Source organism: Trachurus japonicus, chromosome 19 (genome assembly GCF_045865225.1).
Source record: "Trachurus japonicus isolate A0001 chromosome 19, Traja_1.0".
In the NCBI taxonomy this organism is placed as follows: domain Eukaryota; kingdom Metazoa; phylum Chordata; class Actinopteri; order Carangiformes; family Carangidae; genus Trachurus; species Trachurus japonicus.
In genome coordinates this window covers 10237220-10259947 of record NC_140925.1, presented here as the reverse complement: position 1 = coordinate 10259947, position 22728 = coordinate 10237220, and the positions used below count along the sequence as shown (strand labels likewise).

At 41.9% G+C, this 22728-nt stretch overlaps 3 protein-coding genes across 3 annotated transcripts in view; 2 read left to right on the top strand and 1 right to left on the bottom strand.

Moving 5' to 3' along the window:
- The window catches only part of sema4gb (sema domain, immunoglobulin domain (Ig), transmembrane domain (TM) and short cytoplasmic domain, (semaphorin) 4Gb), a 42352-nt gene extending 34471 nt beyond the window's left edge, over positions 1–7881 (top strand). Inside the window, exons 12-16 of the mRNA XM_085760684.1 lie at positions 1127–1242; positions 1664–1818; positions 4786–4847; positions 5796–6343; positions 7082–7881. Of these exons, the coding sequence (XP_085616810.1) occupies positions 1127–1242; positions 1664–1818; positions 4786–4847; positions 5796–6343; positions 7082–7501 (1301 nt within the window). The 3' untranslated portion in view covers positions 7502–7881. The remainder of the gene's footprint in view (positions 1–1126; positions 1243–1663; positions 1819–4785; positions 4848–5795; positions 6344–7081) is intronic.
- A 6129-nt stretch (positions 7882–14010) lies between these two features.
- Positions 14011–16178, bottom strand: mrpl43 (mitochondrial ribosomal protein L43). Its single transcript, XM_085760686.1, has 3 exons — positions 15880–16178; positions 14989–15095; positions 14011–14558 (listed from the first exon to the last, which is right to left on the bottom strand). Exons 1-3 carry the CDS (start codon positions 16008–16010, stop codon positions 14347–14349), a joined length of 450 nt encoding a protein of 149 aa, XP_085616812.1. The 5' UTR covers positions 16011–16178; the 3' UTR covers positions 14011–14346.
- On the top strand, positions 16055–22466 carry twnk (twinkle mtDNA helicase). Its single transcript, XM_085760685.1, has 7 exons — positions 16055–16447; positions 16969–17635; positions 18485–19187; positions 20057–20297; positions 20819–20926; positions 21043–21184; positions 21539–22466. Exons 2-7 carry the CDS (start codon positions 16994–16996, stop codon positions 21857–21859), a joined length of 2157 nt encoding a protein of 718 aa, XP_085616811.1. The 5' UTR covers positions 16055–16447; positions 16969–16993; the 3' UTR covers positions 21860–22466.
- The last annotated feature ends 262 nt before the right edge of the window (positions 22467–22728 follow it).

Here is a 22728-nt window from a genome sequence, read left to right as displayed (position 1 = left end):
CGATAAGTTTGCATGTGAAAGCAGCATTAACATCTATCGGTAGGGTACAAGTTGCAGAAGTGTTGATGCAACTGGTTTAATAAAAACAAGACTTAGTGGATTGTGAGCTTGGAGTTACAGAAGAAATGCGTTTCCTCACATAAAGCCACACCATGTGGCTTTATGCTCAACGTGCTGATGTTTAGCATCTTAACTGTTTGCGATGCTCACCACGTTAGTGTTAACATGCTAACCTTTGCTAATCAGCGCTTAACACAAAGTACAGGCAAAGATACTCTACCATGACAATACGGCTCATTACAAACTGCGCCAATGAAACGGTATACCGACACTTACTGTCTTCTGAGTGGGCATGGTCACCGGTTCCCCTCTCCTCGTGTTGTGAACCAGTGTGTCGATTTACAAAAGTTGTTAGTAGACAGTAGTAGAAAGTGAGCTATTTATATTTTCATATGATAACATTCAATATTTACCATTACGATTAGTTAGCGCTGGTGTTCACGAACGTTCCTTGGTGTTAGCCTACGTAGGAGACCTGTGCCAAATAAATCTCGTGAGAGTGTGCAGTTGCTGAGACAGCAGATATGAAGTTTGTGAGAAATGACTCCAGTATTCAGAGACTATTGGGCAAAATAATCAACAAATCTGTTCTACTTCTCCCTTTGGAGTCAAATTTAAACACTCAAGACTTGATGCTGCTGATGAGACACAGATACACTGACTTGTCGTGGGGCGTCTTGCTTCTTAACCGTCTTTGGTACAGGTGATCGGTTTCTAATAACGATGTTAAACAACCACCGATCATCCTGAAGGGGGCGGCACTGCTGCTAAATGGCTAAAAACACACCAGTCTATGGACGTGATCTTGCACTGGGTGACACGTCCCCTCATCATGAACCATGGACACTGTAATTTGTTTCCCATGTGCACATCCTGCTGCTGGAAATAACCCCAAACGCTATTTGTTATCTTGTTTGTGCCGGCTGTTTTAGGAAATTCCTGACCTTCTTTAATTAAACTGTATATTTGTGATCTGTTTTTTTATAGAGACAAACCGGCTTTGACTTCATTTTGCACAGTTTTACTCTCTCATCCTGTTTGACAAGGTTGTTTCTTTTTCCCACAGACGACGGGTGGTTGCACAGAGCCGTAGACATCGATGGAGAAATGCATATTATAGAAGAGCTGCAGCTGTTTGACAAACCGCAGCCCATCGAGAGCATGGTCATATCATCAGCTCTGGTACGTATTCATGTAATGCAGAGTAATACATTTAAAAATAATGAGGGTTTAAATGGCCTTTTTATGCTAAAGCGGTGCAAATGAAAATATGATAGATCACGTTCTGGTGAATAAATCTACCTCATAAACATGGAAACATGCTGTTGAATTAAGTTAGAAAATATAAAATACAATTTTTATATTTCAGGACCTAAGTTTGTACAAAATAAAAAGCTAATCTACAATTAGCAGACAATATAAATTTCCACTGACATTCCCAAATCCATTAATAATTGATGGTGTTTCAGCAAACATGCTCCTTAGTATTTGAATGCATTACAATAGCTTATTGTAAATTGAGGCTTCAAAGCTCAGCGGGTTGAAAAAAGAATGAGTGACGGTGCGGAAACAGATGAATCATTTATCTGTCGTCGTGTCACAGCGGAGCATCTACGTGGGCTCCCACTCCGGAGTCGTGCAGGTGCCGATGTCGGCCTGTCAGAGATACACTTCCTGTTACGACTGCGTGTTTGCCAGAGACCCGTTCTGTGGCTGGGACGGGAGGGTGTGTGTGGAGATATCCTCACGTGCACAGAGGTGAGTGGGCACACACACACACACACACACACACAGACTGATTCATGTAGACGCCAAGGCGAGGAGGCAAACACAGAGTGTGTGTACTTAAGACTAGAAAACCAGACAGATAAATTTACTCTGCTCACCCATAGATCCTGAGTCTATAACCCTCAAAACCGCTCTGCAGTTGCATCAGTCAACTCTGCTCATGAAGCCTATTTTTACACTTTTCTCTCTGTTTGTTCTCCATCTGCTCGTGTGTCCATTTTTGTATGGAAATATCAGAGTTTTCAAAAGAAAGAGTGATTCGCTAAGTTGAAAAGTGAAAATAAAGGTCTGTTTTCAGGTAAAAAAAAGATATAGTGACATTATATATTATTCTCTCAGAGCTCTTTGTTAACATGACAGTCAAAGTGAATTCCTCAGACTACACATTAAGAATAATGATTATTACTAGACCTTCTTGAAATAAGTAATAAAGCTCCAAGCAGAAATTAATAATCTTGACACAGGGCTCATTTTTTTTGCATTACTCGACCTTTTTAGTTGATGTTTACTTCTTCCTTCTGGGCCCAACAGCAATCCTGGAGTCTGATGAATTATTTATGCAGCTTACTTTCCCTTCCAACAGAATTTTTATGAAAGCAGGTCTAAGACAATGTAGTCGACCTCAATTTTTCCTCATCAGCTCAGCGGGAGCTTCCTGCTGGAGTGGGAAGTGTTTTGAATTTTCAATTATGACCTTAGAAAAAAAAAACATTCAGATTTAAAAACACCTGAAATCTGTGACTAGAAGAGAAGAAAAGTGAAACTGACCGACCTCATTTGGAAACACTTGACTTTAAATCCCTTTAATTAGTATAGTAGTAAAGAAATGAGCATGAACACACTGTAATGTAGTTGTGAGCATAAAAAGGGTTCTGTAATGTATAGATTATATCAGTAATTCATTGTTTTTTATATTTATTAACTATATATATCTACAAACACATTCATTAACACTTATATCTGAAAAAAACTGCATTTAATTGTGTTGCAGTTTATTTGTTTCATGTTTATGCCGGGATCTATAGTGACAATTACCATAATCTCCCAGGACTTCACTGGAAACAACTTTGTAACTAATTATACAGAAAACAGATGCAGTGTTTAATGGGCACAGTTTCAAGTAATTAATTTCATGTAACTGCTGGTGAAATTAACTAGAGAGACTACAATAGTAAGAGCACAGCAGGTCAGAGCAACATGTAAAGAAAGAACGTGGCGTTTGTGTTCAAGGAAGAAAATAACTCAACATGTGCTGTTTGGAGATTAAAGAATAAATGAATAATGACTTTGCACTTCTTCCTCTAACTATCACCAAAGTCTTCCTGCAGAGTTTTAGGGTAAATTATTGGAAAATTACAAACCTGCAGAAAATCCTCTCTCATTTCTTACCAACATATTGGAACAGACGAATATTTCCTATGCCTTAAAGTATAATTGGCATTTTACTGTTGGAGCTGTTGGATGTGGCCTTATCTATAATAATGCATAAGCTTATATATACATACTGTATATACATTTTATAGGCAAATAACAACTATTCACAGCATTTACATCACAATTAAACAGAAATACTATTCTGAATGCAAAACTGTGACTCCTTTAAATTAAAAACAGTGGGGAAAAATTAATTAAACTTTTTAATCTTGTATCGGAGCAAACTGGAAGTGGTGGTTCTACACAGACAGGAACCAGTTCAAGCCCCAAACTCTCTCTCACACACACACACACACACCTTGAAAACACACACACACACACACACATATTTTAGCTTACTCTGGCACTGGTGGCTGTTTGTGCCTCTCTCCATTCACTCTGCATGAGTGAGTCTCAGACATCTTAATCTCCATTACGGCAGCAGACACATCGGCCTCTCCTGTGGATTTGTTGTGGAGTTTCCGAGGGCAGCAGCAGCACATTCGCTGAAAGCAGCAAAAAAAAAAGAATCGAAAGTTAATGGGAGATCTTCCCTGGTCCCCTCGGTCTATAACAAACAATATCCACTTCATTTCTAAAAGCAATTAGATTGTTTTTTGTCATCCTGAGCTTTCTATAAAGGCTTCGCTCTGTGGTGTTGGAGAGCAGAGAGGTGTGGACAGACAGACTTAAATGCGTAGAAAATGATCTCTGTAGAGGCCGTCTGGAAACTTCTGCAGGTAGATTTAAAACTGCGAAATCTGGCGTCCCTTTGTGAATTCAAATTAATGCTGCAGAAAAACTTCTCTTCTTCTTCTGACTGCTAATGCTTCAAAGTATTGTTCGAAGTCGGGGTACTTTATTTTATTCAAACAGACGATCTCACTGTCAAAATAGATCTGACATACAATATAACAACAATAAGTTACAGGCAGACATATTTATCAATACAGTACACACTAAATTCAAGGGAAAACTAAGGGGAAGTAGATACATTTACTAAAAACAGGAACACATTTTGAGTTTTCCATTGTCCCTCAGTAGCATCAAGGGGGAAATTAGTAGATTACAGTTGATTCCTTAGAAAAGAAGAGAGGAAATGAAGTGGATAAAGATAGAAAATAAAGATAAATATTGAAATACACAATATGATAAATATACATGTAGATGTACGTGTGGATGTGAGTTTTAATATTGTACTGTCATATACTGTACATGTCATGTGTCATATCAGTAAATAACTGAATGAATCATGGAGGTAGTGTCTGTTCAGAGTGGAAGATTACATCAAGTTATTGTCTCCCATCATAGTTTGTTTTGTTTGAGGTGGCACAAAGGTTGTTTTCAAGATTAAAATCTTGATTGAAGAAGTGATTTCAAAACCACCTTCTTCTTATTTTGTCATTTCGTGGCGTGTTTTGTTCAGCGTTTTCATGGTCATGACTCAGCTCTAAGAAATAAAAGTGAAAAACCAATTTCTTCAGTAATGTAACTCACCTTGAAATCACTCACATTTTTTTGCAGGTCAAACCTGACCCAGGACATCCTCAGAGGGGTGAGGGGCTGCAGGGAGAATTCAGGAAATGGTACGTTTGAACACACACCTGCACACACACACGCCTCATCTATTTTAATGTTTGTAAAGTTTTGCTCCGTATTTCACCTCCTCTTTGATTAGTTTGCACAACTCTCTCTCTCTCTTTATCTCACACTCCCACTCACACGTGGATTATGGGGTGAAAAAAGTCCATCCCTTCTTTTCTCTGCCTGAAATCTCCAGCACTTAGCAGCTATTAAGGGATTTCATTAGGTGTGTGTTTCTTATCCCCCCTCCCCTCCTCTCCCCGGTCCCAGCGTACACATTTTAATCAGCTCCTCTCTTGCTGGAGGTCAGTCGGTCGAGCTGGCTGCATTGCAGGGCCCCGCACATTTCAGGAGGCTTATGAAATGTAATAGAAAGTGATGTTGAAAGGTTGCTCACCTGCACTTTGAAATCGTAACCTTGGCGACCTGACATCTCTCTCTCCATATCCTGCTGCACTCCTGTCATCCTGTCTCCTCTGCACTTTTTTTTTTTTTTTTTTTAAATCTGTTCTCTGTTTGTTTTTTTTTTTGTTTGTTTTTTGTTTTTTTATGGGAACAGGCATATACAATGTATAAACCGACAATACACTGACCAATAAACAAACAGACAGAAGACAAACGACAGAGCAAACTCAACAACACAACAAAAACATGACCAAAACAGGACAGAAAAATAAAAAAATAACACGCACAAGAAACTAAAACAAAACAAAACAAAACAACAAAACAACTACAACAAAGAAAGGATGTGAAACTACTAAAATTAAATTAACAGTAGGCTAACTACTTAGTAGCCTATACATTCACTCAAAATTAAGTTTTTCCCATTTTTTGTTATGCATTTCTATCTTGTCTTGATTTGATGCGATAATTTTTTCCAAAAGAAATTGGCATCGCACTTTATTTAAAAAAAAAAACCAAATTCAGTTCTCTGTTTGTTTGTCCCTCAGTGGTCCATCGGCGGCGCTCTGTGATGTCGGGCGACGACGTGCTGCTGCAGTGCGAGCTCCGATCCAACCTGGCGACCCCGCGCTGGACTCTGAACGGCAAAGAGCTGCAGGGATTCGACCTGAACTCGGGCTACCGCATCGGCACCGACGGCCTCCTCATCATCGGGGCCCGCGCCCAGCAGAGCGGCTCCTATCGCTGCTTCGCCGTGGAGAACTCGGTCTCGGTGCTGGTTTATCTCTACACGGTCCGGGTGCACACCGACCCCTTCTTCCCCGTGGAGCCCACCGCCACCACCAGCCCCACCACCGTCTCCAGCCCCGCAGTCCCCTCCACCAGCAGCCCCACCGAGCAGCCGCTGCCCTCGCCGCCGGCGCCGATGCCCCCGCAGCCCGAGTTCCGCACCTACAGACACATGGAGGCCGTGTACATCTCCCTGGTGGCCGTGCTCGGAGGCCTGTGCCTGGTGCTGACCGTGGTGCTGCTCTACGTCAGCTTCTGCACCAGACGGGCCGCTCGGGAACGGAAGTACTCCCACCAAGGGCTGCAGGTATGGCAAACCACTTTAACATTTAAAAGCCAGACTGGATATGTGTTGCAGATATCTGTAATTAAGTTTTGCCGAGTCAAAAAGAATATTTAAGACATCCACAACTACATTCTTCCTATCCTGTCATTTCAGATATCCACGACTAAGATCTTCCTAGTGTATTCCCATGTGTATGTGGTTTGTCATTACAGATATCTACAGTTGAGTTGCAGATATCTGCTATGTGAATTACGGATATCTGTAACTGAATTACGACTAGCACTAATACCAGTTTGAGATATCTACACATTGATTCTGACTAGTCATAATTCCAGTTCAACATATCTTTAATTCACCTCAATTTAAGATATCTGCACGTCCCTTTTCAGATATCTTAAATTAAGTTTTGACTATAGTCAAAATGACGTTGTAGATACAGTATCTCAAACTGGAATTAGTACTAGTCATAATTCAGTTACAGATATCCGTAATTCACATAGTGGATATCTGCAACTGAATTGTAGATATCTGTAATGACAAACCCCATACACATGAATGGCAAAAGTTACATCAGTAGTTGTGGATATCAGAAATGTTCTTTTTGACTCGGCAAAACTGAATTACAGATATCTTGAATGAAAAATCCAACTATTCAAAATGTAATTACGACAAGTCAGAAAGGCGTTGTTGATATCTACAATGTTAATTCCTGATAGTCAAACTTAGCTTTTAAATGTTAAATCTGCTCGCCATATGCAGGTGCTGGGCGCCTCGGAGAGGAAAAGGAGTTCCCACCTGGAGCTCAAAACCATCTCCAGCCACTGCAACGGCCGTCAGGGCCGTCGCTCCATCTCGGTGCCGACCTTCGCGGACCTGGGCGACGGTTTCCTCCAGATCGTCCCCGGCGAAGGGCAGATGTCTCCGTGTAAAACGCCTCCTCCGGCGCCTCCCCTCCCCATGCCGCCTCCGCTCCCCAACATGGACTACGCCAACGGGCTGTCGGCCACGCTGCCCAGCGTGCTGAGGAAGATGAACGGGAACAGCTACGTGCTGCTGAGGCAGGCCGACCCCGAGGGCATGTCGCCGCTCTACCACTCCTTCACGGAGGAGCTCAACAGGATCCTGGAGAAGAGGAAACACACACAGCTGGACCTGCAGCCCGACGAGAGCTCCATCTAGGAACGCCGCTCTCCGTCTTTTTTTTGTCCCACAGTTATTTATTATCACCCCAAGTGTGGAAGAACCGACTGTATCAAAGCGCTGCTGTTACTTACCCACAGTGTCAGAGAAACCTGCAGGTTGTGTCCTAACCTGATGTGAAACGTGCTGCCTCCTGTGTCTCCTGTGACTGAACGTCCTGAGATTTTCACTCCCGTCGACGGATGGGACTCGACACTGACCAGAGATTTCTACTCAGAGAGCGAAGCTGTGAAAAAAACTCGACCCCGAGACTTAAGTTGCACCGTTAAGCGAGGAGCCTATAGCGACGCTTCCTCTGTTTGGAAGACGGTGGTCACATGACACAAAAGGAAAAAGTGCAACATGGGTAAAAAAAATAATCATAATAATCAAAATAATAATAATGAGGCCATGAGGTGATCGTGTATTTTTCCAACTTTGGAAGATTTCAGGAAGTTTTTAATGCCATGTAATATTAGCACTCTACGGAGCTTAATGTGATACTCCTTTATCTTCAATCATTGAAAACATGGCGTTGTACCATCCACATGATGTGCCTGCTCCTGTCTGTGTGTGTGTTTGTGCGTTGTGGGGCGTTGAGGTTTGACTCTGCAGCGCCAACACAAAGTCTGATGGTCTCTGTGGTTTGATTTGGCGGCTGGTTTCTGGGCAGAAGAGACGGATGGGTCCAGTCTAATTGTTGCACAGTACAGAACAACAAATCAAACCTTTGCTTTTCCGTCCAATCAGACCTCCTCATCCTACCACATCCCACTCCCCGACAGTAATACAACAGTCTCTTCTTATACTTCTGAAAGACTTTTGATCTGTTTGTTTTTCCATATTTGCACAAAACAGTTGTGTTTGCCAAATACTGAGCACATGGACGGACGAGCAGAAGAAGCTCATCACGTTTTTTGTTGTTTTTTTTCTCCCCACAGTGAAAACTGGAGTCTGTTTTAGGGCTGCACTTAACTACTGCTTTCATGATCCATTAATGTGTCAAGTGATTCTTTATTTTACTCAAAACATTTACTTTCAGATAAGCAGTGGAAAACCTCTTTGTTTTGTCTGACCAGTTAAAAACCTGTTCACTATACTTAAATTATTAATCGTTCACAAAGCCTCCTGTTTTATGTGTTTGGCGCGTGAAATGTAGATTTTTTATGCGGAGTGTCACTTTAAGGAGCCGGTTCTGTTACAGTGCACGAGAGCACAGGTGTGAAGACAAATCAAACACTTTAGTTCATTTCTCTTTTTTCTCATGTAAATAGCAATAATGATGACATCACTGTTGCAGCTGTTAGTAGCTCTGTGTTGTGCCCGTCCCGATGGAAACACCTGTAGCCGACTCTGCAGCGACTTGGACTTTATTTCTTTGTTCAATCATCAGTGTCTCTCTGGTTTTATCATCTGTATGTATGTGTGTGTGAGAGTGTGTGTTGGGAAATAGAGAGAGAGAGCTGTGTCTACAGTCTATTAAAGCAGCAGTCACTTTGTGGTCAGGTTGATTCAATTCACCGAAGACCACAGATTGACTTCAGGGCTCAGGAGGCTGAGAGCGGAAAAACAACACGCAGTAAAAACTGTAAAGTAAATCCTTACTTGTTGTTATATTTATACACCTATATACTTCTACTTTGTCGTTGTCTGCCTGGCGCTCTATTTTTGGATTATTATTCACTACACCTTGAAGATTTTTACCTTCTCGTGAGACATGAAGACAGCAGCGTCATGCCAGCGATCTGAAAACACTGGATTCTTTCAATCGTGATGTTACAAAGAGAAAGAAGCAGCGGCTTTTAATCTGGTCAGGAGGACAGAGTCGTGTTTGTCTGCTGTGAAGGACCTTCAAACATGCAACACACAAAAAAAAAAACATCCCCAGTGTTTACCTGACATCAGAGCAATGCCAAAACAACACAAACTGCAGAGCGTACTGTATTTTTTTCTCTCTCTCTGGCAAGGTGAACAGTGTTATGACTAAACAGCGCTTGTACGAGTTGGGGAGAAGTGACAGAAATGAATCTCGGGGGGTAGTTTGTAAACGTGTCACGGCCAGTGGTAAATAAAGATCTGTCTTTGCAGGCAAAGTGTTGACTCAGCTCTTGTAGCGGCGGCTCAGCAGCAGGCCCCTCTGTGGCGACCCGCGGCGTTCATCTGTCAGAGCGTCGCTGACAGCAACAGCAGCGTTTGGCTCGACTCCAGTGGAGAGAGAAGAGGGAGAGAGAGGCAGGGAGGGAGGGAGGACGGCGGCTTCTTTGTCGTCTCTGCAGGTGGAGGTAGGACAGGAAACGTTTGACCTCCGTGTCCTGGTTAGCCATGCAGGGAGGAGATGGTGATGAAATGAGGCAGGAGCTGTTTTGCATTCGAAGGTTTCATGTCGTCCCCTTGTTTTTCCTTGAAAGCCACTTTATTATGAACCTTGTTTTAGAGAGAGGAGAGAATATAAAGCCCAGCCAGTGCTTCAGAGGAAGTCCTTATCTGGCTCTGTGCTGGTGTATGAAGCCTTCTCTTTTTTTGTTTTGTTTTGTTTTTTAGACTTTGCACAGCAAACATTGTCCCTGTTTGTGTTTACCTCTGAGTGCAGCACCGTGAATATCACTGAGGAGAGACTGTGCAGTAAATACATGTGTTGTTATCCTCCATTTAACGCACCTTACCCAGTTGGTTTTCAACGTTACACAAATTTAAACAAACGACCGCTGATTCTTTTTTTCTTTTTTTTTTTGGTGTGTGATGTTACATTCGCCAAGCACTAGTCTCGCTTTTATACAAATGTAGGAAATATAACATCCAGAGTAACAGATACTGCCCATAAGTTGTTTGTGAAAGTAGAAGGTGTTCGGTCCTGCATTATTTCAACATATAAAACAGATTAAATACAAACAGACTTTTTTTTCCGGCTGCCAGAGAGGACAAAAAAAAGCTTTTAGTTGGGTGGAGTGAGCCTACGTTTTACAAATGGAAGTATTTTTCAACTTGGCTTACATTGCTGTCATATACCTGCGAGCAACAGTTACTTGCTTATGTGTGAATAAAGGAAAAGAGCAGGCAAGTGAACAGAAAGTGTCCCTTTATGCAGACGACCTACTTTTATACATTAGACCTCAGTAAATCAATATTATATGAACCCACCACCTTTCCTTTATCCGTACATGAGAAAAAAAGTGCTTTTGAGTGGTGGTTTCTTTTGTCCCTTGACCTTTCCTGGTTGTTATACCTGATCTAAAAACCTTGGCTGTCTATGAAGAGAAGAGCTTTTCAGCTTTCTCTATTTCCATCAGCCTCTTCAGCCTTTTACTACTTCTTTTCTTCCTCATCTTCATTCCTTTCCACTCTCCTCTCTCTTTTTCTCTCTCTGTCGCCTCTTTCTGTTCTTTTCCCATCTCATCCCCCCTGCATGACAGCATCATCTATTACTCTGTCTGCTCACATTCACACTCTCGCTCAAGGACCCTGCTGAGTTTACAAATGGCCGTGATGGCCGCTAATCAATTAGAGCCAGTTTTCAAAGAGCACTTGAGTTTGTGTCGGTGAAAGCGAGGGGGACTGGGGGGAAAAAAACAAGAAGATTATCTGCATTAGTTAAACATCAAACATACGATTAATGTTCCTCACACATTTCTAGCTGAGGTTGTGATTTATGAAATTGTTTTTAATCGTACCATTACCCATGAGCATCGGACTGAGTGAGGATTTATCTATTTGCATAAATTTCACCCGACCCACAGTGCTCAGAAAGTCTGACCAGGATCAATAAGATGTTCTGATCGATGATAACTCATAGAAGGTATGATTCACAGGATGTGTTTCCATTGGGTTACATTTGCAATCTGTAAAAATTTGCTGCACTCATCCCATGTATTATATCAAAGCTCAACTTGTGGACAATCTTGATGTTGGACAGTTTGTCTGAATCTGCGACCATCACTGCTGCTGCTGCTGCTTCTTCCTCGCTCATGGACAATCTGTTTACAACGGCCAACAGCTCCACACTGCATTCTCTATTATTATGGACTTTATGTAAAAATATCAAATGTGTTCGGCTACCAGTTTTGCATTTCTTTTTTTTTCTTTCCCAGCTGATTCAATATGCAAGCTACAGTATATTTTATGTAGACGTAGATCGTTTCTCTAAGTGTTGGCCAAAGATACTGGTGTAAAAAGTAAAAGTCCACATTTTGCACTGTTCTTACGTAAATACTTTGTCGTTAACCCCTGTGAACTGTGACACTTTCCATCATGTTGGTTCTGTATGAGTTTCTGATGTAGATAATGAACTTTTCCCATGTGGTCTTCTTGGCTGAAACGACATTGCTGCTTATTGTATGATAGTTAAACAACCACTTCAGCTGTTCAGAGAAAGAACTTTTTCTATGTTGAGTCTCATGTCCTATTTATTTGAATTCATTAAATTTTCACTTGCTTTTTTGTGAAGATAAAACAAAAGAAACACTTTGCATTATGTTCAGCTCAAGGGGTGGGAGGGGGTGGGGGTAGGGGGGGGTCGGGGGGTGATGTTCATTGTCAACAGCCTCGAGGGGAAGTCAGGAAATGACATGCAAAGAAACATGTTCACACTGGTTTTTGTTCCTCAAGACGCCGTGATACTCGGTCACCGTCCTCCACCGGGAGTGGAGCCCACGTGATCCCAGAGTCATTCACATGCATACGTAAATACTGTATATAACAGAGTCAGAGGTATAACATAAGCCAAGGTGGGGATAAAATGACCATTTTCAAAGCAGCATTCAAGGCTAGTAACTTAGCAACAGCATCTTTATTTAGAGCCTTTTAGAGTCCTGGCGTGGGTCAGGTTGTGCCAGTTCCCATTGAGAGCGCGGGTGTGATGAGAGCACCGTGGCTCTGATAAATGTAATTGGTGCCATAGATAAAATGAAAATGCAGGAAATGAGCATCATTAGACATTTGGTGCTTTAATTCAGTGTCTTTCCACTGAAACAGCCACGGGCCACCTGAACGTGGTCGTATGAATTATACAGATGATTTAAATTTAGTCACTTCTATTGGCTAAACAGTGACAGTGACTAAGAACCTAAGATACAATTAACTTTACAAATTAATAGTTTCTACATAAAATGTTATAGGTCGAACAACAATAACAGCATAAACAGCTTTTAAAATGATCTCTACCATGCCAACCATTTTGCATAATCAGTGTTTTTTACTTTTTTTAATATTTAAGGAACAGTTTTCTGCTGTTACTACTGTAGTTTTGATTTAAAGATTTAGAGGTCCTATTTTGTACAAAGGTCTATGTCTTTCTTGATTAAAGCAAGTCTAGGTTTTATATTAATACTATAAATGTGTAATCCATGCACAAAATGTACATAGCATGTGTTCAAAAACTGTCTAGAAACAATTTGTTGAGACTTCTTTAACTTTGTGATGTCACAGCAGTTATCAAGCCCCTCCCACCTAAACCGACCATCCAACATTTTGCTAGATTTGGTTTCTCTGGGTTTTATCCTGAAATCTGCTCTAACTTTGTTGAATCACTCAGAAAACCAGTCAGAAGAGAGACTCACAGCCTCCTCTCCTCTGATTGGCTGACCTGTTGTTACTAGCGATCCACAGAGAAGCTGAGAGAGGAAATGGAAAACTACGACGTCAAGGAGAAGCGTTAAAGTATGAACCTTATTTTTTTTACTAGAAATGGTAACAGTATGAAATACTGAGTATCTGAGTGTGAGTGTAATTTAAAGGGAAGCTGCGTCCGTCCTCTTATCATAAATGCAGCTCAAGTGCAGATACTTGGGAGGAAATGAGTGAAATGATCAGCAGCATCATCCAGCTGCAGAGCTCCACTGCTGTGTCTCTGCAGCTCCCTCATGCTCCTATTCCACATATATTATTACAAATAGCCGAACCATTTCCTGCAGGCAGAGTTTTATATGTCAGCAGACTTGTATCCATCAATCAACTGAAACCGACAATCTGTCCTGGGGCATCTTTTCCCCCATTCACACTGTGCATTTGTATTCATCCAACAACGAGCATTCACTTGTATACGTCTGTATATGAGGAAGAACAGTGAGGTTATCTATGCAGGGAAAGCAGGATGTGCTTCTCGCAGTCAAAACAACAACAAACCAATGAATGAATGAATTCGGGATGTGAACTGTAAAGAAAAGCAGCAAGTTTTTCCAACCTCACCTTGTTGAATTGAAGAGACGTGTTGGTTTTGTGACGCTGCAGACGACAGCTCTGTGCTGAAAAGTTAAGAGTTGTCCCTCAAGCTATCACACAACCATCTGTCACGTTCAGTCACAGCAGTATTACACTGTAAAAAAAAAACCCTCAAAAAACAGGTGTCGCCTCTTCCCTGAAATAAAAAACCTGTGCACATCTGTGTCTGGTCTGATGAGGATTTCAACTGCAGGTGAATTAGACGCCGAATGCGCCGTTGGAGTCGGCTTTGCTCTGTCGATGTGTCTCTGATAAACTCTTCAAACGAAATCTAAATTTAAAACACCAACAGCAGCTTTTGCACTTGATATATTTTTTTATTTCATACAAACTTCCATCTGCTCTTTAACATGAATCTTCAAATAACCTTAAAAAAAAAACAGTTACCTGCTTTTTTTTTGGTTTGTTAGTTTTTTTTTTAATCACGTCAGCTGACAGGTCTCAGGTGGATTCATGTGAAGTCTGTTCAGAGCTGCTTCCTGCTCAGCTCACGTTTCTCTGCTGCCAGCGACGGACAGAAAACAGTGTGACGGCGCCTCCTGCAGGAACATCCAACAGATACACCGGGAACAGGAGGAGCACCAACACCAGAACCCGTCTGTGCAGAGCTCAAAGATGAACTGAAACTGTCTCTAGTCCCGGCTCTGTGGCCTGATGGGGCCGACGGTCGGCGGCCGGTTGGTGAACGGGTGCCACTGGCCCTGGATGCTGGGGTTGTCCGTGTGGAAAGGTTTGCGGATGCGGATGATGTCCAGACCCGACTGGTTGGTCAGTTTGGCCAGAAGCTCTGCAATCTGCGGAGACGTTTTGCCCGTGACGATTTCTTCCCTCACGTTGCCGTTCACTGGAGGGGAGAAAAGAGAGGAAATCACTGATAAGACAAACATAATTATTATTATAGAAGATCAATAAGAGTGAAACTACTTTATAAACCTCCAGTGGTAACAGACCTCTACCTCATGAAAGTTGGTGTTATACTGCCCCCTAGTGCATCTATGAGCAGTAACAAATATACAGCTCACTTTACAAACATCTTGTACCATATATCTTCCCAAAAACCACAGTTTAAACTTCAAAATAAAAGACTGGACATGTGACTTAAAATTTCTGTGTAATTAATGTGATAAGTGCAAATCATAAGAGGAACTAATGCAGCTGAGGTGTTTGCCTAGAGGTAACCCTCAGGTTATTAAAATGGATTAATGTCTGGATTTCAAATCAATAAGAATTGAATATTTAACACAACTTGCTCTGAGTAATTAAAAAGTACTTACAGTACTCTGCAACTATTTTGGGAATCCTGCAGGCCTGAGGAGACACGTATACGACAGTCCCCGGGTTCGTCTTGGCGTAATCCACCACCCCCTCCTCAATAAAGTCCCTGAGGAAGAACCAGAAGAACCAGAAGAATTGATGCTGTTAGTGATGATGATGCTTATTTCCATTACTCACCATGATGCAATATAAGCAAGCACTTTTACTTCAACTGTATATTTATCAGTATAAATCAGTTTAGAAGTCATTTGTTCCACTTATCCACTAAATTAATCTACTTTCACAGTGAAATACTGAACTTTTTAGTAGCTGCTCTGTAGCTACTGGATATTTACAAGATTAAGACTTTACACACAGAACAGATGATCATGCTACAAATGTGTTAATGCCTCAATTAAAACTATCAAAGGTAATAATGTATATTAATCAGGCCTGAAAATAATAATCATGTCTTAATCATTTTTCTATTTGTAAACTGCTGTATCACAGGTCACTCATCCCCCACCCCACCACTCTCCTCACTACAAGATCATATAAAATATTGAATATAATTTCTGCAATTTAAAGCCTTTTTGACAAAGATACATCGGCGAGGAAACAGCACATAGCGTTTTGCATGTCCAAAAGTTAAATTTTGGTGTTTGATTTGTGAAAACCAAAGACTACTTTGTGTTGGTCTCTATCACATAAAACCCCAATAACGAACGTGACAAAATGTGGAAAGTTCAAGGGTTAAGGCACTGTACCTACACAGCTATAAGAATCAGACTCTGCTTACTACAGTGTTAGTACGGTGTTCCTTATCAAGTGATCATCGAGAGTGCACATATTACCTACATATAATCAACAATACTATATTTGTTATTATTTATTTTATTTTATTTATTTACCTGATTCCCAACGAGCTCTGTGCTTTTTTGGAGAAGATGATGGAGACCCTCTTCAGCTGACCGACGTAGCGACCGACGCCGTTCTGCAGGACGCTGCGCAGGAAGCGGCTCGGTGTCCCTCTGGACGTCATCGTTTCTACCGGGTTAGGGTCGATTAATTAACTATCCGCTAACTACTCATCCACCGGTACAACACGTCTGGACAAAAACAGCCCGGTTAAAGACGGTAAACTGCTCTGGTTTTCACAGAGGACGACTTCACGGGCATGGGTGGCGCAGTCCGTCCAGAACAGGGTCCGACGTGAAACGTGTAACAGGAACTACAGATTAAAAAACCTAGACTGAATCAAAAACGTCGATATAACACTTAATGTCTTCTAAAACAACACATTTTAAATATATTTAATTTTTAATAAACTGTATAGGTACATAATAAATGTATTTCACTCATATACTTTAGCGGTTTGGTTCCTTTCGGCGCATGTTTCACTCGGACGTGTTTTGAAGACGCGCGGAAAAGCCCGGGTGAGAGGAGCATGGAGGAAAATGAGTGCAGATAACAGAGGCAGTAAGTACAATATAACGTGTTCATTTATTTAATTAACCCAGTTTATTCATAGTTAAAGCTTTCTTACGCCTCCACGCTAATTTTTTGACATATTGTCTGTCTGAGTTTACTAGAAAAACGGCGGTTTTCTGCATCACTGCCCGACTAATCTGGGTCAACCACTGCAAGTTTTACAGGCTGATAGTTGTTCATTTTCTATAGAATATAGTAGAATATCCTTTACTGCCATTGTCACATGTACAACGAAATTTAAAATGCCAAACCAGACGGTGCAACCATCCAAAAAAAGAAAAGAGACTGTAAAGGAGCATTAAAAAAATAGCTATAGCTATAATAAATAATGTTGATAATGAAATAAAATAAAACAAAACAAACACACAACCTTACATTCAATATGCTGAATTGCTCAACCCCATATTGCACTGTGATTAGGTTCTAATGGTATTGAGTGTGGTTGTTGCTGTGGGGTATAAACTATTTGTCGTTGTCCTGTTCTGTGCCTTTTCTCGTGTCTGCTGCAGGTGCAGAGCCGTAACCAGGTGACCAATGTGGAGGCGGCTGCTGCTGAGGGGCACCACCTGTGTCCTGCAGGTGGCAAAGCCAAAGTTTCTCCACCAAAGACATTTCCCCTCCCTGTGTGTGAGGCTGTGTGACGCCCACAGACTCATTCACAGATCTGCAGCTGCTCCGTGTGCGCTGCTCAGGCTCCGGGGTGCAGGCTTCTTCCCGGCGCACAGCGGCACTAGGACGTATAAAAAAGATGCTAAGTCCACCGTGGAGTTCCCTGCGAGTCCCATCACGGTCACAGAGATCAAACAGTACCTACGCTCCAAAGATATTCTCTTCCACGATGGCTACAGCTGCCTCCACATCTCCAGCATCTTCGTCGATTCCCCGGAGAGGAAGGACACTTTCTCGCTGTTCATCGACAAAACCACGGGCCAGTTTCTGTGTAAGGACACGCTGGTGGAGGGGAGCTGGGAGGACCTGCAGGACTGTCTGGAGGTGATGCAGAAGGAGGGCCAGGACTTCCTCAGTCCCCGGGTGCTGCTGGGATACCCGGAGAGTGTGGAGGAGCAGGAGGAGAGGGAGCGGGAGCTGAGGGAGGTGCAGAGGATCTGGTCCAGCTCCATGCCTTTCTCTGACCTCCAGGAGGACGAAGCCCAGCTCATTAAAACCATGTTCCAGGTACTGAGAGTGAAGTAGGGAGAGATGTGTCGCCATTTCACTCCTGTTTAAATTTGGTCTCATACTTAAAGGGATAGTTCAACATTTTGGCAAATTCTCCTATTGCCGTATCCCTACAGTCATAGCAGTAGGTTCATTACCTTTAATTATTGGTGCATGTTGTTTTGAGATCCGCGGGGCAGAGACGTGAGCTGCTCAGCGAACACAATGGAGGTGAACGGTACAGGTCCCCTGTCCCTCATCAAACTCATCAAATACACAATCCAACAACTCCAAAACGCTCTGGTGGACAAGTTGTGACCTGCACATTCACCACGCTATGAAATAATATTTGCATTAATATGAGTATTTGCTTCATGTGTCGTATGTAACATTACGACACATGAAGCGACACATGAAGCAATGTTACATAATTATTAATTATGTAACATTACGACACATGAAGCAAATACTCATATTAATGCAAATATTATTTCATAGCGTGGTGAATGTGCAGGTCACAACTTGTCCACCAGAGCGTTTTGGAGTTGTTGGATTGTGTATTTGATGAGTTTGATGAGGGACAGGGGACCTGTACCGTTCACCTCCATTGTGTTAACTGAGTAGCTCATGTCTCTGCCCCGCCAATCTCAAAACAACATGCACCGATAATTAAAGGTAATGAACCTACTGCTATGACTATATGGATTATGGCAATAGGCGAATAATTTGCTAAAATGATAAGCTATCCCTTTAATGAGACTTTGTATTTGTAATTGACATTTAAATTGACAATGAAAAGCAAAGAGAAAAGATGTTAGTTTAAGTTAAGCTCAGATGATGTTAATGTTTTTAAATTTGTTGTTGCAGATCACAAAAATTTCTAATGCGACCCTCAAGAAGTTCGGTGTGAGACTCTTCAAACCCACCAAGAGTCTGGTCTTCCCCTGGTTCGGGGGCCCTGACTCCTCCCTGAAGGGGGTGAAGCTCCTCTCCGCCCAGAACACAGACACTGAGAAAGTGACGTACAACGAAGCCACGGTCCCAAAGTGCAGCTCCTACTACAACCTGTTCGGCCTGCCCCTGTTGGGCCGCATGGACTCCGAGGTCGTTCTCACCGGTAACGAACTGGACACTCTGGCCGTGAGTCAGGCCACCGGTCTCCCCAGTGTCGCTCTCCCCCGGGGGGTCAGCTGCCTCCCCCCGGTCCTGCTGCCTTACCTAGAACAGTTCAAGCGGGTGACGCTCTGGTTGGGAGGCGACATCCGCTCCTGGGAGGCGTCGAAGCTGTTTTCACGGAAGTTGGGCCTGAGGCGGTGCTCTCTGGTGCGACCCGGCGAGTACCGGCCGTGTCCCTCCGAGGCGCTGGCACGGGGGAAGAACCTGAGCCACATCGTCAACTCCTCGATATCGGCGGCTCACAAGTCCATCGTGTCCTTCAAGCAGCTCAGGGAGGACGTGTACGGGGAGCTGCTGAACACGGATCAGGTGGCCGGAGTGAAGTGGACGAGGTTCCCAGAACTAAACCGGATCCTGAAGGGACACCGCAAGGGAGAGCTGACGGTTTTCACAGGTATAACAACAATAAACTTCATATATGATCCTGGTTTGTACATGTTTAATAACAAAACTCCTTGTTGACCCCACATCACAGCAGGTTGCAGTTCTTTCAGCATAAAAACTCTGATAAACACTAAAAACCAGAGTGAAAAAAGGCGACAACCAGTGGTGGAAACACTTGAATATTACCGTTCTTCTACCGTACTTTTAAGTTTCTGAAATCATTTCTGAGTGAGAGGAAATGTATAAAACATTTTCATCACTAACCTGTGGATATCTTTCTTGGTGGAAAAAACAAAAATCTTATATGACAGTATGAGTTTATTATGGAAAGTTAAGATTTAAAGTTGGCATGTAGATTATATCTAATGCAAATGGGATTTGGTTACAAATTTGTGTTGGAAGGCGTTGAAAGAGGATAAATTGCTCCCAGTGTTATTTATAGACACATGTGCCCACCATTAGCAAATTATTATGATCCATGGTGAATAAATCAGTCGTTAAATCGTTATATCTTAAGTGTCCAAATTTGATTCATGCAGCTTTAAAAATGCATTTTTATTATAATTAATCAATTTGTAACTAGGTTCATATTCCATGTTTTTACGTATATTGTTTGTTTAAATATGGATTAATAGAGTAGGATTACATAAATGATAAGAAATAATGAATAGATTAAAAAACCACTCACACACAGTACATCAAAGTTTATTTTTAATCCAACTGCCCTGAAAAGGATATTTTGGTTCTGGACTGTGAACCAGAGTCTGAATATGTGACTTTCTACTTTTTCCATTATCTCTCGCCCACTGCACACAGTCTACAATCAAACAAATAATAGAGTTCATCTCACTATGTTTTTTATGTGTCTCTGTGAACCAGGTCCTACTGGCAGTGGGAAGACGACCTTCATCAGCGAGGTGGCGCTGGACCTCTGCATGCAGGGCGTCAACACGCTGTGGGGCAGCTTTGAGATCAACAACGTGCGTCTGGCTAAGATCATGCTCACACAGTTTTCCATGCAGCGGCTGGAGGAGAACCTGGAGCAGTACGACTTCTGGGCGGACAAGTTTGAGGAGCTGCCGCTTTACTTCATGACTTTCCACGGGCAGCAGAACATCAAGTAAGACACATAACGATGTTACAGCCGTCTTTCTACTTAGAGTTCATCAAGTAATCAATAAATCATAATATAAAAGACAGAATAATGTCGATAAAGCCTTTTTCAATTCATATTAATGTGTCAATGCCTTAATATACCAGTGCTTGCATCAGATATTTAGATAAATATCTGCTAAACTTGGCTGCGAGTATTAGATGATTCATCAGTTGATAAATGGCTGTTGTGGCAATCCATTACAGCATAGATTAATGGATTTTTTTTTATGAAAAATGCAAAACATTTCCTGGTTCCAGCTCTTAAAATGTCAGAATTTAATGCCTCTGTTTGTTTATATCATTTTAAACTGGAAATTCACCATAAACTATAATTATTGAGTATTTATTAGATCTGTGAGCTTGATTTCTGGACACATAAATTGGAAGATTAGATTTAGAATGAAAAAACATTGTTTATTTGTTAATAAGCAGTTTAATTGTATTAGCCAAACCTGATCAATATCTGTTCTTCTTCCATTTCCACAGGACGGTTTTGGAAACAATGCAACATGCTGTTTACGTCTATGACATAAATCACGTCATCATTGACAACCTGCAGTTCATGATGGGCCAGGAAAACCTCTCAGTGGACAAGTGAGGAAGAGTCAATCATCATTATTATTATTTATCCACCTTTTCATGCATGTTTTTTTAAGGTGGACTATCTGTGACATATATGGAAATAAATTGTGGTTTTCCATCTGATCCAGGTTTGCGGTCCAGGACCACATCATCGGGGCATTCAGGAAGTTTGCCACCAACACGAGCTGCCACGTCACTCTGATCATTCACCCCAGGAAAGAGGAGGACGACCGCGAGCTGCAAACAGCTTCTATCTTTGGCTCTGCAAAGGTGAGACCAGGAAATGCTTCATCATGGCTTAAAATTATTAGATTAGGGACCAAATGTATTTAGAGTTTCTTGCACAGCTACATTATGTTTTTATTTAACCAGATAAAAGACCCACTGAGATTAAGACCTCTTTCACAACGTGACCTGGCAAAAAAAGGCAGCAACACACATAGTGAATAAAGAGATGAATAACAAAACAAACATTGAAATATAAAAGTAGACAAATAAAGTGTAGGAGGAGAGACTAATGATAATACTAAGAAGTTCTTCTGTCTTATAAAGAAAGGAAAATTGCTCCCATACACTTTGCACAACCTTTTTTATTTGACATCTGCCGTGTTCACTCCCCTCCAGGCGAGTCAAGAAGCCGACAACGTCCTCATTCTGCAGGAGAAGAAGCTGGTGACGTGTCCCGGCCGCCGGTCTCTGCAGGTGACGAAGAACCGCTTCGACGGCGACGTGGGCATCTTCCCTCTGGACTTCATCAAGACCTCGCTCACCTTCTCAGCTCCGGTGAAAGGCAAACACAAGCTGAGGAAGGTCCACAACAAGGCGGAGGGCGAGGACGTGGAGGGGAACGAGGGGTACGAGGTGGCGCCGAAGAAGGTTGTGGTCAAGAAGCAGAAGGCGGAGAAATCAAACAAAACAACAAAGACTCCTGCAACTGGAAAGTGAAACCATCCAAGTATCTTTATATATACCTATATATATAAAAAAGTGTATAGTTCTCTGTCGTATCACTTCTGTCAGAAAAGATGATGCCAAGTCAAAACTTAAAGTTAATATCAAATAAGATGTATATTCATGAGCTAACAGCGTTGATTGTAAATCCCAGCGATGTTTCAGATCACGGAAGATGTTTTTCACTGTGTAATGAAGTTTGGAGCCAGAATGTGAAATAATGATGGCTAAAAGTGTTAAAGATCCTAAGCTTTTCTATGCAGGTAGTACCACTGTATAATAAGACTGAATTCTCAATAAGTGTTAATGGTTTAAAAAGACAAACAAACAAACAGTTAAACTCTCAAACTTTCAACTCATACTGTGACACAAATACTGTTTTTCATGCCCTGTACTTCATGGTAAAACACTACCAGCGTCTGATATGAAGCACTTGCACAGTACCACTGTGTGAACTCTACTGACTCTTTACTGAATATTACATGAGCTACTTTTGATTTAGTTTTTTTAAATAAAATGCTATGATGCAGCGGTTGTTTTCTTTGGTCGGTGTTTCTACGTGGCAGCCAGCAGGTGGCAGTGTGTGCTTTACACACGACAGTTCACTGAATGGTCACAGTACATCACTGCTTTTCTTTACTACGTAATTGTGGCTATAAGTTACCCAGTGCAAACCATAGACTGTAAAAAACAAACAAACATGTGCGTTTGATTCAGCTTCGCCTCACAAGCTTCACTTGGGACTGTTTTAACATTTAGCAATTAGCCCCAGATGTCTGTGTTATTTGTAAACAAACGGGCTTCTTCTTACTCCTGCAGCTTTGGACCCCAAATTCAGCGGGTAAGTTAACTAGACGGTGCCA